At 48.7% G+C, this 17,017-nt stretch overlaps 3 protein-coding genes across 7 annotated transcripts; all 3 read right to left on the bottom strand.

Annotated features, from left to right (window-relative positions):
- Positions 1 to 40: 40 nt before the first annotated feature.
- On the bottom strand, positions 41 to 3,948 carry LOC136195327 (cullin-4A-like). Of its 2 annotated transcripts, XM_065984640.1 has the most exons (22): positions 3,646 to 3,947; positions 3,367 to 3,589; positions 3,207 to 3,276; positions 3,071 to 3,144; positions 2,886 to 2,984; positions 2,771 to 2,834; positions 2,624 to 2,719; positions 2,489 to 2,571; positions 2,249 to 2,432; positions 2,064 to 2,201; positions 1,953 to 2,007; positions 1,858 to 1,895; positions 1,743 to 1,809; positions 1,574 to 1,684; positions 1,432 to 1,517; positions 1,267 to 1,374; positions 1,099 to 1,212; positions 872 to 1,051; positions 723 to 821; positions 612 to 665; positions 208 to 306; positions 41 to 155 (listed from the first exon to the last, which is right to left on the bottom strand). In XM_065984640.1, the coding sequence occupies exons 1-22, from the start codon at positions 3,872 to 3,874 to the stop codon at positions 60 to 62; spliced, it is 2,367 nt and encodes a 788-aa protein (XP_065840712.1). In that variant the 5' UTR covers positions 3,875 to 3,947; the 3' UTR covers positions 41 to 59. The 2 variants fall into 2 exon arrangements, with proteins under 2 accessions (XP_065840712.1, XP_065840711.1); XM_065984639.1 differs by having other exon boundaries at positions 1,267 to 1,517; positions 3,646 to 3,948.
- On the bottom strand, positions 3,899 to 7,106 carry LOC136195329 (DNA excision repair protein ERCC-5-like). Its single transcript, XM_065984641.1, has 15 exons — positions 7,011 to 7,106; positions 6,783 to 6,958; positions 6,608 to 6,729; positions 6,454 to 6,555; positions 6,342 to 6,399; positions 6,158 to 6,289; positions 5,285 to 6,100; positions 5,125 to 5,241; positions 4,862 to 5,075; positions 4,744 to 4,812; positions 4,624 to 4,696; positions 4,498 to 4,570; positions 4,324 to 4,448; positions 4,185 to 4,269; positions 3,899 to 4,129 (listed from the first exon to the last, which is right to left on the bottom strand). The coding sequence occupies exons 1-15, from the start codon at positions 7,096 to 7,098 to the stop codon at positions 3,956 to 3,958; spliced, it is 2,424 nt and encodes an 807-aa protein (XP_065840713.1). The 5' UTR covers positions 7,099 to 7,106; the 3' UTR covers positions 3,899 to 3,955.
- A 754-nt stretch (positions 7,107 to 7,860) lies between these two features.
- LOC136195538 (mediator of RNA polymerase II transcription subunit 12-like protein) lies at positions 7,861 to 17,016 on the bottom strand. 4 transcript variants are annotated; one of them, XR_010671912.1, is made up of 32 exons: positions 16,927 to 17,016; positions 16,803 to 16,865; positions 16,701 to 16,754; positions 16,534 to 16,641; positions 16,274 to 16,465; positions 16,124 to 16,223; positions 16,018 to 16,071; positions 15,774 to 15,964; positions 15,603 to 15,713; positions 15,374 to 15,551; positions 15,067 to 15,326; positions 14,913 to 15,012; positions 14,734 to 14,861; positions 14,562 to 14,681; positions 14,288 to 14,495; positions 13,048 to 14,233; positions 12,892 to 13,000; positions 12,712 to 12,839; positions 12,547 to 12,657; positions 12,348 to 12,486; positions 12,167 to 12,296; positions 11,901 to 12,115; positions 11,653 to 11,844; positions 11,508 to 11,600; positions 11,382 to 11,459; positions 11,070 to 11,323; positions 10,797 to 11,004; positions 10,622 to 10,734; positions 10,424 to 10,559; positions 10,245 to 10,376; positions 8,250 to 10,182; positions 7,861 to 8,190 (listed from the first exon to the last, which is right to left on the bottom strand). XR_010671912.1 is itself a non-coding variant. In XM_065984877.1 (31 exons), exons 1-31 carry the CDS (start codon positions 17,008 to 17,010, stop codon positions 8,596 to 8,598), a joined length of 6,762 nt encoding a protein of 2,253 aa, XP_065840949.1. In that variant the 5' UTR covers positions 17,011 to 17,016; the 3' UTR covers positions 7,861 to 8,595. The 4 variants fall into 4 exon arrangements, 3 of the variants coding, with proteins under 3 accessions (XP_065840949.1, XP_065840950.1, XP_065840951.1); XM_065984877.1 differs by having other exon boundaries at positions 7,861 to 10,182; XM_065984878.1 differs by having other exon boundaries at positions 7,861 to 10,182; positions 16,274 to 16,357.
- Between the last annotated feature and the right edge of the window lies 1 nt (position 17,017).

The following is a 17,017-nucleotide window of genomic DNA, read 5'->3' as shown; positions in this document are numbered from 1 at the left end:
GAAATGTAATGGGCAGCACAGAAGCGATACTCGTCGCATATACATTGTACATGATTTAATTAGGCTACGTAGTGATACTGCTGGGTATTGTTCGCATCTCTTTCCATGTAGTCGCGGTCAATCAGACTTTCGATTCGTTTCTTCAGGTCACTGGGCTGGAAAAGAAAACACGAGTTTGATCTATTCACTTTGGTCAGGTCGACTTGCCTTGACGGGAAATTTGAGTTGTTCGAAGCACTCTGTTATGAGAAGGTTATGCGAGAGCGATCGCCTTGTTTTCATAATTCGAACAATGGCAGCATCAATCTAAGAAAATAGTTACTGACAAACAGCGACGTCTCCACCACAGTCCCTCGTGACTAACAATGACCTAATTTTGCATTTGTGCATTTTTAAAAAGCAGCCATTAGCTAATGATAATTGACCAAACGTCAAGTTGGTAATGTAGATGCATTTAGTGCGTAAGTGACGTCTTGCGACTGCCTCAAACTACTCTGTACTACATTTTAGACATATGATTACGGCGGTAAGGAGCTGAAAGCTGGTCATTTGTATATGATCGATCGATAAACGCGATTCTTCTACTAAGATTCCTACTGCATTGTGCTAACCTGATACTGTCTGTCTTGGAACACTCGCTCCGTCGTGCTGGCGTTTTCTTCGGGCTAGGGAATAGACGTACTTTTATCTCCCGTCACTATTCAAACCACCATTCCACTAACCGTCTCCTTCATCTGAATCTGATTGATCTTAATTCGAAACAATTTATGCTTAAATTCCTTATTAAAGCGAAATATGTCATCATCTTCAATCTCTTTTCCCTAACCCCCAAAGTAGAGAAGACACAGCTAAACAGAAGGAAACTCCCTACTTTAGGATGCTTCGCCAGAACGCGTGCTTTGCCGCAGGCGAGAGACTGCAGGGTCCGTCTCAGCTCGCAGTCTTCAATTCCCGTCGCCTGTTGCACTTCGCCAAAATTGAACCCGTCGCCGGTATTGAAGAGGAGAAGAACGAGACTCTGAAACAAGGACACCTGCAATTCCTTTTTGCCCTGCGCACACCTGTGAGCATTTCCAACCAAGAATAATCGACACGTACCAGTGGAAAATGAGCCTTTACTACACAATGACCTAACGACGTCTGCCACTGCAATTTTCTGCCGTTGTACTTGTTTAGATAGAATGCCTTGAACACTTCCTGCAGTTTGACCATCTGTAAACAACACGCGTCAGCGGAGAACAACACCGATAAGAATCAAGATCCTGCCTCTGCTGGAAGATGTATTTCAGCTGGCATATAAGGAGGCCAATATCCCATAGTGAGAACCGAAACGGACAAATCAATCGGCGCGTTTGGCATGTGATGTCCGAGGTGCTGCATACAAAGAACCCAGATTATCATGAATGCAAAGAGACGAGAGTTTATGTTCACTTGTTTGAAGTTGACCATTAAGTCCTTGGACAATTCCATGTCCTTGAACATGCCTTCTAGTTTACTGGTAAACGCAGCCCCACACTCTGATAGTGAGAACTCCCCCGTAGGCCATTCGCTCTCGTGGATGCCTCTCGCTTACCTTGCTTCAGTTTCGAGAGAAAAGATCGTTCAGAATCAACTGACGCGCTCTTTCCTGCGAGAAGTCGCTTTGCCAAGTCTTTCTTGTAGAACGCTTCGAAGACATCTTTGCCTGAGAAACACCAAGCACGTCAAACGGCACGCAAGGATGACATAGATAGAAGAAGCACCGTGAATGAATCGGAAGAGGACTAGGATTTTGTCTAAGAGTCGCTCGAGGTCTTCATCGCTTTCCTCCTGCAGGATGAAATTTAAGAACTTTCAGTGAGCTACCCGACTGATTACCTTATTCCCTGATCTCATTTTTCCGTCGACGTACTTCGCTGCAAATCAATCCAGCAACATCACGCTGAACTACTAGTGCTACTTCAACTGCTTACCGATCAATTCAGCTGGCTTATTCAGCCTTTTATTTATAAATACTTCGAAGGAGTCCTATTGACGTGGGTCAGGTTACACGAGGGGACTCGGCTCGCTCGTAATACACCCACCCTCAGAGCGTTCGAGAATTTCTCGTTCTGCTGAAACGAGACGCGAAGTATTTCGTCCAATTTGTTCTTGAAGTCTAAGAGCTCTTGGACCATCGTCTTATCCTTTTCCGGGTTAACGACAATAGCGGAGCCCCATCGCTGAAAAAGAGATGCTCTATCTCGTCTCTCTTTCCTCCTTCAGATACCTTGATTAGCGAAGCCCACGCCGAACAGAGCTTCTCGCCATCGCGAACGCGCAACGTCAAATGATAGAGAAGAGATAGGTCCGAAAGACGATGACCTTCCACGAGCATGCGAAAGCCTTTGTCGAGAATCACACTCAAGTGACAACTCAATAGCTGACGCTCGACGCTGGCAATCAAAGCCGGTCTAAAAGAAAAAAAAAAGTAATCCCTTCCCGGGAGTCCCCCCATATAAGTCGTCACCTCGTCGACTGATCTAGGTAATGAAGAACTCTCTCGCTTTCCTGCCTAAGCCGTTTGTCTACGTGAGCCAAATAGTCTGGCACCTTCAAACTGGTAGTGAGGATTTCCTATTCTCAGTCACAGCATCGTTTATACAGTGAATTGATCCGAGGCCATTTGTTCTCTTCCTTCGGCGGCGTAGAGTTGATCTGTGGCGACTAGAAAAGGCGTTTCAAAGTCGTCACTGTACATCTACACATAAACATATAGTAACTTAGCCTTTGAGATCCATTAGAACTTTACCTGAAGATCGATGAACATGCGCAATAAACTCTTTAACAAACCCCTGTCAACGTTCTCTCCTGACCTGCAATGTCAAAGGAAATGAGTGGGTGCATAGTCTATTGACTCCACTGACCTTTCATTGCCAATCAAGTGCAGAAGGCCATCAACTGCTCTCTTTTTCACCTCTAGTTGCCCAGCGACGTGAGTCTTGAACAGATCAAGCCCCATATCCCTAAAGCAATGTACATATAAAGAGCCACCATCATTAAAACGCTATAAACGCTATAGGCAGTCAACATAGGAGATACATGCACATACCATATAGAGGGAATGCCTGATGACTGCATCACGTAGGTTCGATCCAAAAAGAGGAAAACACTGCGAATCATTATCTGATAAACGAACCAACACAACAATCGAAAACAAACAAAAAAAACCATTGGGGAGTACGCACCATCTGATTGCAATGCTCCTGCCAACATTGATCAAGAATTTTCAAAAAACCAACAACATCGACAGCTTTTCTGAAAAAAAAAAGAGATGACCAACGGGAACAGGAAGCAGCTTTGTAAGAATAACCACAGACATATAATCCATTCGTCCATCAACCTTACCTGGCACAAATGGCCCGATAGTGCTCTTGGGCGTGGCTTTCGCACTCGCCTCGCAATCCGTCATAAAGCCTCGAACTCATGCGATGCGAGCAGACGTTCTCGACGGCCTTGTAGAGCTCCTCCATGCTCTCCACGATCGGTTTCTGAGAGTAGATGGCTCGAACAGCGCCGCTCAACATCTTCCACGCCACGTCGTAGTAATTCGCCGGTATTTTCGGCGTTACTAGCGTCGAGAGATCGCGATCCAAAAAAAGGGACCCTTCCTTAGAGTAGGCCTACGCTTTAGGTTCTTTACGACGAGCTTTGTTGGCGTCGACTTCGACGAGTTTCTCTTGTGATTCTGGTAGGAGGACATTGCGGTTTCTCGCTCGTTTTCCTTTCGTCTCGCGTTCTCGCGCGATTTCTTCGCAAAGGGGATTTCTAGTTGCCGGAGAGCCGGCTCTTCACCATTTTTTCGCTTTCGGCCGATTACGGGAGGCGATGGGGACGCACTATTCGGGTCAAACATTCATCAGAGCGATGCTTGCGTGAATTCGGGTACTCCGGTGACGTAAGTGTGACGTCTACGTTGCGGGTATATCAAAAAAGTCTATTTGCTCTTTTTTTCTTGTTTCTCTTCTTCGTCGCTGTCGCTGTTGTCCGATTGAGAAGACATTACTACACGAGAAACGGCCTGTCGCATTCGTTTGCTTCTGTGGCTTCTGATTTCTCTCTTCTCCGATGACCGGGCCAAGGGAAAGTACGCGGAAATAGTAGGCTGCACCTAGAGGCAGATGCAACATGAAGAACAGCAACCGTGCAAAAAAATGACTCGCTACCTCGCGACTATTTAGTTTCTGTATGACAGGAAGAAGGACTTCATCCAAGCGACTCTTCGACCATCCAAAGTTTCTCGCAGCGTAACTACAAACACGTAAAAATTTCATCGACAAAAAAAGTGTCACTACAACTACATACTCCCTCAAGGCTTCTAAATCTGGCATTGCCCATTCAAAAGGTTCTTTCGACTCGTCGACGGTTGGCTCAAGGTATGCCTGGCGTACAGCGTTGTCTGGGAACGACGCAGGCAAATGAACTCGTCTCTGCACAGATACGCTGCGTTCGGCTGCAACAGAATAATTCATCATTTACCATCAAGCGTTCTATTCCGCTTTCTTTTCCGGTATTGAGAATACTTGACTCTTTGGCCTTATGCCACCAATCCCTTCAGGCACACATTGGGGGTACGTACGGTTTATCAATGTGTCATTAGCTAACCTGAAACGATTCAACCAGTCTTCTTTTCCTTCAAAAAGTCCCAAAATTTCCATAGCAGTGACGTGGCCAATTCCTATGTTCCCACATAATCCATACACTCAAAGAGAGGGTCTCACTTGCCCTGAATTCCCGTCGTGTAGTCACTGCCTAACAAAAGAGCCAAATCGACTAGCTTTTCTCTATTCAAACCTTAAGAAAAATCTCTCTTTATCTTTCTTTCTTTATGATTGACTTGTACCGAATAGTTCCTTGATGTCTTTTGCCACGTATTTCTCTGCGTACTTGTCCTGTCGAAAAATGTTTCTGTACACCGTCTGACCGCTGAATAGAAAGACGTCGTTGTCGTCGGTAATCGTTCCCTCCGTCTGCTTGGTAAAATCGAGCCAGGCACACTGGGCTTCAGCTTCCATGGGAGCTTGAATGTACGGTACGCCAAATAGTCGGAGCAATTCCTAAAACACTGACATTTGAAACTTGGAAAAAACTGCGTTTTAATTCTACCATTCCGTCTGAGTACATCTCGTTCGTCACTTCGGCTGCTCGACGTTCTTGACGAGCCGACTCCTTTACTAGGTCCGCCCGCTCCTCGGCTAACCATTCACGAGCAGCAGCGAGAGTCTAAAGGAGGAATTACAAAAGCCCTCAAGTTTCTTTCACTTACGTTCTCTATCTCAGCATCCTCATCGCTTTCGCGTACTGGCAATTGTTCTTCAGCTGTCCGAATGCTTTGACTCGAGTCAGAGACAGTCTCATCGTCCGGAACAGCCGCGATTGGCGTTACGTCAGAACGACTTGAATTCTGGTCTTCAATATAAGATCTATCTGCTTCCTTTACTTCGCAAATGTCGGTAGTAACCGACTCCGAGTCTTCTCTCCTTTCTCTCTCTAGCTGAGCAGGTTTAGACGACTCCGCTAGCTGAGTAATCTGAAAAACGTCTGCTGGAAAAAGGCTACTTGGCGGCAGTACTGGCTTCACTGAAGGCTCCATCAAAGGCTCGTCGTCGTTGTCGCCCTCACACACCACTTCAACGAAACTGTCATTTTCGTCCCATTCATCATCGTCTATTACAGCAGTATCGTCATCTTTTCTATGAGCTAATCCGCTTTCATTGGGAGCGGTGGTAATGTCTTCCTCCGCATCATCATCATCCAAATCAATACTCTCCTTATTCCCGTGCTTTTCCACAAGACTAATAATACCTTCACTTTCAGCGCCCTCCGTCACTGGCTCTGTTTCAATTTCTCCATCACCACCGAATGCACCGCCGCTTTCTTTTATCAAGACAAATCGAGTTTGATCGTCGGATAGAATTCGATTAGTTGTCACTCCGTCGCTTGGTGCGTTTTCGATTTCTAAACCGGACGTTGCAGCAGACTCGCGAGAGGCCATCAATTTTCGCAATTTCTCCAGATGCTGCGTCAATTGGCCCCGCTTCATCAACTTCTGCAATTGGTACGACGAAAAGTCGCCAGCCACCTAGACAACAAAAAAACCGCTGACGAGTTTCCGGAAATGCACGCACCTAACTCTCACGTCAGGAAGCTCTGGTTTTATTCGCAAGCGATTGACTTTGTACTCGTCCTGTATGGCCACAATCAACTCGTGCTGAATTTCGAGTGGCAAACACTTGAAATCGTCCGAGTGAACATCAACAGTCATGAGATTCTACACAGAAGATAATGATGCATTCCTCTCCAGGAGAAATACGTCCTCTGACTTGATGGATCAGATGTTCGGGGAGAACGATTTCCTCAGGATCGACGACGTCATCCGACCTAGACACAACGTACCCCCTTTTTCCTTATAGAAGAGCATTTCCCCCCCGCCACCGTTCCACGTTGCTAGGCGACGGCATCGACGGCAATTCGAACATATCTCGAGGTTTAGATCGACTTGGTGGCAACGACAACGTCTTTCGTTTTCTCGACTTTCTACTCAATCCCAATCTCTCCGTACTGCATTCTCTGACCAAACAATGCCTACTTTTCGCCTCGTCCCGACGTCACCGTTTCCAGAGCCTTCGCTTGGACGTAGTTGACCAGGAGATTCTCTCGCGCTCTCTGTCGCGACGCCTCGGCCCGATGACGAAGTCGTCGTCGCGCCGCCTAGCGAGAAAATTCTTCGGTTGATTCTACAGCGACGTTTTCTCTCGCTCGACCATTGTCTGACGCTTGAGAGTCGGAACGCCGCCGTCGAACACGAAAACGGGCTTTATTCGGTAGAAGAGGAGCTTGCAGAGCCGATGAAAGAGACCAAGGAGGTGACCGTTCGCCGACGACGGTCCTATTCCGTCTTGGAAGCCGTGAGCAAATTGGTGGAGCCACAGGCTCACGTCTGCGGCAGCGAGACAGTTTTATACGCGTCGTTTTCTTTAGCGGGAACTCACCGACAGAAAGAATTTTGCCTTGCATCGATTCGAGGTCGACGGAGTGTGCCGAGGGCTCAAGGATTTTCCACAAGCCGAGGACGCCCATGCTTCACGTGCGTTACAGTAAAAGCGCGCCTACGTGCCCTGGCCTACGTGATTATGTACTTAGTACGCGTCATCCATGAAGGCACTCAAATTGTATCTTGCCTTCTTTGTTTTGCTTTTGCTGTTACCCTACGTCTTTTATAAAGCGCAAATTGGGATGACAGTACTACCACCACTGGCAGTGGCGACTCAACTTGAAACGATCCGAGTCAGTAACGTGACTACTACTACTGTGACGACTACTAGTAGTGTCGATCAGTGTAAGAAGCGATGGAAAGCCTTTAGTTCCCGCGCGCAGTCTATGGAGAGTCCTTGGTCAATCGACTGGTCGCCGGATTTCACGTACTGCGGAGCTTTGTTTACTTTGCTCACATCCTGTGTGCGAGACGTCTCTGTCTACGGCCCAGAGCCTTTACCGAACTATTACATCAACTTGAAAGCGTCGTCCTCAGAAATGCGCTCGCGATATCGTCGAGCCAACATTGGCTTTGTTCACTTGCCTAAAGCGGGCGGCACGTCCATAGAATCCCTATTAGGAAAGCACTTGCCAAATCTACAGAAGAGGTATGCAATTTCAAGATGTCAGACATTTTCCCAGCAAGCTGCTCTCAATTTGTTACCATCTTCGTATGGTTCCGCCGGCTTATTGCCTCTACTCGAAAGTGCTATAGACTTTGTAGTCAAAGAAAAAACAGATTCGGTCAAAGATGAAGTCTTTGTACAAAAACTCTACACCTCAAAAAGAAACTTCGGAATGCACAAATTTGTGAGAAAGACTGAAAATTTTATGTACATCGTGTGGTTTCGCGAACCCGTTTCAAAAGTAATTTCATCGTACCACTACAACAGATCACCAAAAGGAAGTAGAGGGTGCGTAGGTCATATACGCGCAAAGCCACTTACAAGTCAGTCAAAGACACTAACGGAGTTTGTCAATCATCCTCTTATTCGGCAAACGCCTCGATATAATAACCATTACGTACGATTGCTCATGTTTGGAGAATTTCCCGAGATAGACAGTCAGTTTGACGACGTACCGATATCCATGGTATCATTTGATCACAAACTTCCCAATGTGACGGAAGACATGTATCTAACGGCAAAACAAAATCTCATTAATAAAATTGCATTTGTTGGGATATTGGAAGAAACCGATCTTTCACAACAAATGCTGTGTTCTATGCTATCCGTGAAGTGTCCCGCATCGCCTGTGTGGCAAAACGCCAACAAGCACGAGGAAAGCATTAGAGACGAAGACAGAAAAGTTCTGGAAGAACTCAACTACTGGGATATAAAGCTGTACAAGGACGCTCTCGAACTATTTGAAAAACAGAAGAAAGCGTTTAGAGATTCCGAAGACTGACTGCTGTTGTAGAAAGTTTCGCTATGTAGCATACAAATTTCAATATCTATTTCGGGGGCTTCTAATATTCATTTAGCCTAGTTCTCGACTCATTCGAATGCAGTGTGCCTGCTAACCATGGCTGTTCGCAGCGTGTCACTGCGTTCCGTCTCCAGAAAATTGCCTTTGGAGTTGCTGAAGTGCCATTTGCGAATGTGGCTGCTGTTGCTGAAATTGCGCCATTGTTGCCATAGGCTGAGACACTTGTTGCTGCAGCTGCTGCAGCTGCTGAGACTGCTGCGGTTGCTGTGGCTGCCGCGGCGTCGCGTATTGCTGCAAAGCGTTGGTAGCCATATGTGAAACCGTGTGCGGTTGACCGGTAATAGCTGCGGAACCGACCACCGTCGTCAAATAGGGCTGCTGAGAATGACTGACAAGAGACGATGGCGGCGCCATGCGAATGGGCTGGTAGGCCGGCTTTAGCGGCAAGGTACGCGGGTGAACTTGCTGCATTCGTTGCTGTAGGGATGAATTTGGCAAAATGAGTGGATTCGTCGTACGCGATATCGGACTGCTACGCTGCCCGCTAGCAGTCGACGGAACAATCGCATAGCCGGGTCGCGGCACAAATTGAACGCTCTGCACTTGAGCTTGCTTCACTTGGTTGACAATGGATAACGGCGCCACGGAAGTCGCAGACTGCGACGAAGGCATCAGTCGCGTTCCTCCAGAAATTACGGCCATTGGCGGAGTCACGAAGGAACTGGACGCAGAAATTTGCAGCGGCGCTGGAGGTTGACGCCGAACGCCTCCGTCTTGTAAAACTGACGCCGCTGTCGTCGCGAGTTGCTGTTGTTGCTGCTGCTGTATGATACTGACGTTGGCAACGTCGCCGAGCGGTTCCGACGAGCTCCGTTGCAGCGTCGTCTGCAGCATCGGTTTGCTCGTTATCGGCTGAGGAGTCGACGATCGCGGTCGCTGCTCCAGAACAGAAAAGCCTCCGAGCGACGGCAGTCGGGACGGCGTGCTCGAGCCGGCGGTTGCTATTCTCAAACCGGCAGAGTCCGGCGGCAACGGGGTAATTGATCGCATCGACTGGGGCGGTCCCGCCGGCGCGATGTCGACCGGAGCGCCGGCGGTGCGCTGTAGAACGGGCGTGTTCGGCAGAGATCGCGAATGCTGAGAGGCGAGAACGTCTAAATCGGGAAATGTCGGCTCAAGCGGCAAATAAGTGGGACGCCCGCCGCTTTCCGTTCCGCTTATGCGTCGTTGAAGTCGTCGCATGCCTTTTCCTCCGCCTGCACGTTGTGCTTTCGTCGCTGCGACGACTTTTGCTCCCTGATTGGTCGGCGGCGGCAGTCCCGACAGACCAAACGTCATTCCAGGAACAATCGGTGACGCGGCGCTTTGAACGATTTCGGCGACTTCGTTATCGGTCGGCGCACTTCGATCGTCGGAACCATCGCCGCCGTCGCCGCCGACGACGACGCCACCGACGCCACCGTTGTCCTCGTCGTCGCCCGAATCGACGGCAGACGGCACGACGACGCGAACTTTGAACGGTTCAAACGACCGAACGTTGATATGATGACGGGTTCGAAGAAATTCCTCGTCGTATCTGTCGTTCGGTCGACGTTCGTGTCGAACGGCTCCGAATAAAGACCACGACAAGGGACCGACGTTCTTACTTCCCTCGAAAACTTCCCACGGATCGAGAAATTGGTCGCCGCATAGAAGATAACCCTAAGCAAAAGAAAGGAAGAACTCAATGCTTCGAGAATAGTTTTGTTTAGTAGAGAATTTGCCTGCGAAGACTTGCTGCCTTCGGCGGAGCCAAAATCTTCCACGGCTTGTATGCGGATTTTTGGCTGAGGTATGCGAAGCAACGCCTGGCATTCGTCAGCGAGACGTTTGTCAGTGCAAGCCGAAGCCGCTTCCTAGAGACCAATAAAATAGTTCTTTAGCTGACGAATTCTATCTATACCTTCAGTCGCTTCAGTATAGGAATCGACGCTTTTCGACCTGGCTCGTCGGACGTCGGCATAGTCGGCTGCTCGTTGAGAAAACGACCGTCGGCAAGAAGACACGAAAGCATGTCGAAGACCATAGTGAAGAGACGACTTATGGGAGAAAAGAAAGGATGAGAACTGTGACAGAGTATTATTACACGGTAAATTCGTACCTGTAGTTGCTGCGTTTTGTCACTGTCTGAGAAGTCAAGAGTTGCATCAAAATGACGCACCACTCTCCGCAGAGACTCGTATTTCGCAACAACGTATCAAACATCGCTCCCATCTAGGAAAGCATACATGGTATGACACAAGGCGACTCCTATGCATCTCTAGTCCTTTGCTTACCAAGCTCAATCTCAGTCGGAGAGCTTCGAAGGCAAACAGGGCAGCTTCCTCTTCCTCGGAATGCCGTTCCGAGTCGGGACAGGCAATAAATTGAGCCATTTGCATTCTCAGCGAATTCAAAACGTCGGCTTTGGCGACGTCTTCGCTCACTTTCAAACACGACATGACGAGAGCCAAAAATGGTTTTTGCCACGGCACGGCCAGCGGACTGGAAAGCACAGACATTTCATCTGATAAGAAAAGAAGAAATCAATCTCAATTTCATCATCTTACTTCGTCGAGTCAATGTTTTTGTCCGGATTGGGTTTCCACCAGTTCTCCCTGTTCAGAACTTCTCCAGCCGCTTGAAGAAGCGCTCCCTGAACGGTTGGAGGAAGTTGGGATATGAGAGGAACGACGAGCCAGACGTGCAAGTTGGACAAATTGACGACATCTTTGCTCGCCGATCCAGGCGTGCAATGCGTCTCCGGCGACCAGAAAACGTCGCTGACGCACTGAGCGATCGTGTTCAAAATGCGTTCGTGTTGCTAGAAAGACACCCGTCAAAAAAAAAAAACGACGAGTCTAACCGTCGCAGATACATACCGTCGGATCGTCTTGAAACTGACGTATGAGAAGCTGCAGTTCTAAAAATGACGTTTGGAAGTTCCACTGGTTGAGATGCTAAAAAATAGGAGTTAGAGCCATTGGCGGTCAATCGTCAATAATCACCTCCAGAATTCTCTGTGCAGCATCCTCTGGCGACTCTTCTTCGTGAGACGACGAACCGTCTGGATGGCAAACAAGTTGCAACAGACAAAGAGCCTAAGGAAAGGGCACAACGTGTCTCGACCGCTTTTGGATACAGCAATCTTACTTCGGATGCGACAAACGACAAATCCATTAGCATTTCGTCGCTACGAAGCGCTTCCAAGCGGCCGAGAAACAACGCCTTCATCCACGGCTGATGGCAAATGCTCGCCAGAGTTTGAGCCGTTAACGTCATATTTCCAACGGTGCTGAATCGACCTCCCACGCCAATAGCGGCAGCATTTAGTTTCAAAAGCATCTGTAGACATTTCCGAATGAGAAATAAGGTTATTTTTACATTCCGTGGGCTCCTACTTTGATGACATTAAAGATAGTCCCTAAGTCGAGTTCTTCTCGAGCCGCTTGAAGGCATCGGCGATCAGCGGCATTGATGATCGATACGTTTCCGCTCATTTGATGATGAGCCGAATACAGACCTCTTTTGGATACAATTTCGCTTTCGTCTCGTTCGGTCAGCAAATGAGTCAGGAGCTGGCAAGTCAAACGAACGCCCTGCTCGGCAGATTCGCCTATGAATCAGATAAAGACCTCTCCTCGTCCTGCGGGATGAAGCAGCTCACCTCGCAGCCGTGCAGACTGCAACGACGGCTGAACGACTAATGTCAGTACGTCCTTGAGAGAAAAGGCGCTCTGAGCGACGAGAATGGCCGTGAAATTCGCAATTTGATCTTGAACCGAGGGACTCTTGAACTAAATGAATTCAAAATAAATATAGTCCTAGCATCGATGCTCGCTCCTTACGTCTATGTCCCTCATAAGAACCGTGTAGCCAATTTCTTTTCCTATGCACGCCATCGCGCGAAGCGCGCCGAGAAACTCGGCGGAGAGACCCTTGCAACGAGCTATAGCCTTCACGCACAGAGAAGCAAAGCCTTGCAAGCTTGATTCCAAAGGGAAATGCGCTTAGAAAGAGAAAGGGCATAACACGCGCCTAGAATACCGCGTAGTAGTTTGCTCCTGACACAGAAGCGTTACAATGCGATACACGAATCCGTGAAGATTAGCCGGATCTTTTCTGATTTCAGAGAAGATGGCCTTTGCTTTCACCGTCCTAATTTCCGATCAATTCGACTTCGTACAGGTGGCACCCACTCGTTTTCAGTACCTGGGATCTTGAAGGTGAGGGAAGATCGAGGCGTTTGGCTTCAGATCTGTGCGAGCTGGACTGCTTACTGAGAAAACCGACTCTCTTACTTCAGTGGCTTTCTTTCCAAATGCACTTTCACACGCAACCTATAAGAAATTTCCCATGCCAACACAAAAAAAAACGACGTTGTAGTTTCACCTTCAAATGCTCGCAGGACGTATACAAGGAGTAGAGAAAAACTAAAACGGATCTTTCCACGCCTTTGCAACTCGACAGATTCGACGCGTTTTTGACGACGCGATAAAGCCTGAGAAAACGTTCGAGAAAAGAAAGCGAAGAAGACGACGACGTTACCCTTCAAAAACGATTTCCGTGCATCGTTGAGACAGCAACACGCACTGCCGATACTTTCTCAGGACGCTCAACAGACAGGGAACAAGTTTCAAACTGACGACGTATTCGCCGCTCGAGCCTTTGACCGATCCCTCGTCGCCGTGCTTAGCAACGCCGGCCTCGTCGCTTCCTTTTCGCGCGTCGCCGCTTCCCCGTTCAACGTCGTCGTCGTCGTCATTGCTACTCTCGTAGAGCGACTCGCCTATGAGCAACTCCTCGACGAGCTCCAGCATGGCATTCACGTCGCCGTACAGCTCCATCAACTCGATAACGAACTCCAATTTCGCTGACGAGACGTTTTTGTACCGCGTAACTTTTCCACTGCCGCCACCGCCTAAAATCTTCTCACGACACGTATGAATGACTCGCGACCGATGGAAATGCGTCGCCGACATGAAACTCTTCACGGCGTCGTCGTGCGACGTCTGATAGACGACGCTTCCCGGCGTCTGCTCGTCGATGTCGGCCAAGTGCTGGCACACTTCGTCGGTCACGAGCTGAAGCTTCTCCATCGCCTCGTCGCGCTGCCGACCGACGCCGTACAAGACGACGAGTCGCTGATTCGTGAAATATTCCGAGCACATTTCCTCGGGAATGGGAAAATTTAGGGCGTAGCTGAAATGTCGCGCCGTCGACGGTTGCCGCTGCAACGACGGATTAGCCATCGTACCCGTTCCCGTCGTCGTCGCCATGGTGACAGCCGTCGGCGAGTCGGGACTGTCGCTCGACGGCGACAAATCGTCGAGAGAACCGCCGAAAACGTCGCCGATCAAAGCCACTTTCGTCGGCGGAAAAGAGTCCTGGTTCTCGCTATCGGATCGACGGCGTTTTGAGCCGAGTGACGGCGGCGGCGGCGGCGACTGAGATTCTGCCGTTGTCGTCGTCGTTTCCATCGTCTCGTCGTTTTCGCCGTCTACGCCGCCGCCAATCTTAAACAACTCCATCGTCATCGTAGTCGTCCTGTTAGCCGTCGTCGCGTTCGCGTCGCCGCCGTCGATGCCGCCTTGATTGGGAGTTGCCTGCAAGTCTCCGCGCGATATCAGCGTGCTGAGATACGTGTGGTACGAGAAGACGCCGGTGCGAATGAGCTCACCGAAAAGAACGACAAAACGCTGAAATGGAGAATCGGTCGCAGACGAGCCTTCGTCTATATAGAGAAGAATATCGTCGTAGTTCAAAGAGCTGCGACAGATCGATGTACCTGCGAGAGGATAAGGAGCCGTCGAGTCCAAATAGAGCATTAGCTTGTCGCGGAAAGGGAAATTGAGGCAATCGAGTGAAGCAACGGAAACGCCGTCGTCGTCGTCGTCGTCGTCCACCCCGTCCATCTCGTGTCGAACGCCAGCTTCTCCGCCACCGTCACCGGCGTCTCTCGCCTCGTGCTCAAGAGCACTACGAACGGGAGAAGGCTGCAAGGAAAAAAAAAGGGAGTTGGATTGAATCCTCCGCTGTGTGAGAACAAAACGAAGTCTTGCCTTGTGAAGGCGAGCCTGCGCTACGTGGAGAAGCCTCGCAACGATGAATACGCGCTGCAGACCACCGGAGTATGCGTTCACGGCCCAGTCGCAAAGCAGCGGTATAACAAACTCAAACCACTGCAATAAGGCAATTGCACGCGCGGGTTGGACGCAAAGTGCAACGTCGTACCGATTCGCGACTGTTTTCGGTAAAAATTTTTCCGTAGAGCTCCTCTACGGAGCCGTGGAGACCCGCCTTTCCGTATTCGAATTTATCTAAGTCTTCGAGAAGAGACAGCAACGAGTCAACGGTCCGAGCTAGAGGAGAAAAACGGTTTTTCGTCTTGCAATGAATTTTCAGCCAATTACCTTCTTCAGAATGGTCGTCCACGTTCATTTTCCATCTCTTCTCCGCTGCCAAGCTTCGCTGGCAAATTTCATTTTCGTCCTCCACTAGGCGACTAACAGCCTGAGACAAAAACGCGTAGACAAATGTAGTTCCTTATTATATGAAAAATTCTACTTCGTCCTTCATAGCAGGAGTAATCTTTTCTGAAAAAGGCAATTCCGACGGAGCCAACGGCAGAATGTCGAGTGGCGAGCTGAATTTCGTCGCCATTGAGAAAAAATTTCCAGATGCCATCAAATCGATTGATCCTATCGGCGACGGCATATAGACCAAGGCGGACGGACAGCCAAGTGTAACCGTCTGCAAAAGACTCGACAAGCTGAGGACGAGATTGCGATGGTAACTGCAGTTCTTATATTCGACCAGCAAGGATTCTAAAATAATACGTTCCCAGTTTATCTGTTGGAAGTGGCCTGCTTACCTTCATCAAATTTAACTTTGGATGCAGTGTCTTCCCCACTGGCGGCGTCGGTATTTCCTCTCAACGTTCCATTATCAAAGCTTTCCTCTTCGTGAAAGCAGAGCGAGACGAGATGCCGACAGCAGACGAAGGCCAAACTTCGCGATAAGTACTGGGACTTGACAATGCATGGTAGGTACTGGGAAAGAATTAAGACTTTCTAGTAGTGAGAGCCATACGGAAGACAAACCTTCAAGGCTTGAGGTAGCAAGAGTTTGAGAACGCCTTCCTCCTCCGACTTAAGAAGCCTCATCTGGTCGATAAGCCACGTGAGAAAATCGTGGCGATTCAAAAGAAATTCCTCATAGAAGAAAAAAACAACGTCACTGTTTCTATTCCCCGTCTCCTGTTCGTTTACTACCTGATACATGTGCTGGGCGAGTTGAGTGACGTACGACCACTGTTTGAGAGCGTTTTCCAACGCCGGTTTCTGGCTTTGAGGAAAAAAGGAGCCGGAACCAGGAAGGACGCTCGCCGGAGCCGCGGATGAATAATACTCCGTCAACTTGCCCATAACGTCTTTCAAATAACGAGTTATTATTCCAGTCCACTCTGCAAGGAACGGATCACTAGGCCGACTCAAAAAGAAAAAGAAGGAAAGACACCTCGAGAGGCATCTCCTGCTGGCCTCTTTTTATTTGACTTAGTTTCTGAAGCCGCTGTTAAAAACACTGTTAATCGATTATTTTAAACCAGACATAGATGACGCGCCTGCTTCGCAAATCTTTATGCACCAGGCTGCTCTTAGCATTGGAACGGAATGATCACACAGATTATCTAGAATTTCCTCCTTCTTATTAAATATTGGTATCTAGGTGAAATTGATATTGTCACAAACTCAAGACGAAGTCTCTATTCTACCTTTCGAGATAAACTAAGCGGAAACTTTTCCTGTGCCAAACTCTGAAACCAGCCTAATGTTGCGTTCTTGGTCTTAGGCGTCACCTTAAAGACAGAGTATAACAGACATACATAGCTACAGTGGCTGAAACTGAGGCTCTCGTTGAGCCTCGTTGAGCCGCGGTGACTTGATACTCTCATAAGTGGCTGAGACTATAAAGCTAAGGCTCTAGTAGTCGCCGGGACTCTATATTTCTCATGTCCCTCTCCTCTCCCCTTACAAATAGAAAGTGCTCTTTCTGATTGAGTTGCAGCTTTCTCTTGCTTGTGTCTTGAAATGTGTTGTACTTTCGCTTCGCCTTCAGTATTCCATCAAAGCTATTCTTCACCTAAGAAAAGAAGGAACGAGATTTCACTGTCTAAATCCACAGACAATGTCTTTCTCGACCTGATCTGAAAGGGCAAAAATTGGATTCGCCAGTAGAGATGCTGCTGAACTCGTCTAAAAACGCCATCCAACACGTTCGTGACTTCGCTTCTGCTCCAGTACTTCATCTTGGACGCGGTTTTCGGTTCGAAATCCCCTCGTCACCGTCTCGTCGTTCAGGCGGTCCTGGCGAGCGAGGTGCGTCGTCAAGTGGAGGGGCCCCCCTTCGACTAAAGCTACGCGAAACCTCTTCTTGGTTGGGATCCTGTCTAAAAATGTCCGGTGGACCAAATTTCTGCTTCTTCAGTGGCCGTAATTCGCGAGAACCCATCACCGGA

This window comes from Oscarella lobularis, chromosome 14, assembly GCF_947507565.1.
Source record: "Oscarella lobularis chromosome 14, ooOscLobu1.1, whole genome shotgun sequence".
Classification (NCBI taxonomy): domain Eukaryota; kingdom Metazoa; phylum Porifera; class Homoscleromorpha; order Homosclerophorida; family Oscarellidae; genus Oscarella; species Oscarella lobularis.
Note: the sequence above shows the minus strand (reverse complement) of the source record. Positions and strands in the feature narration are given on the sequence as shown.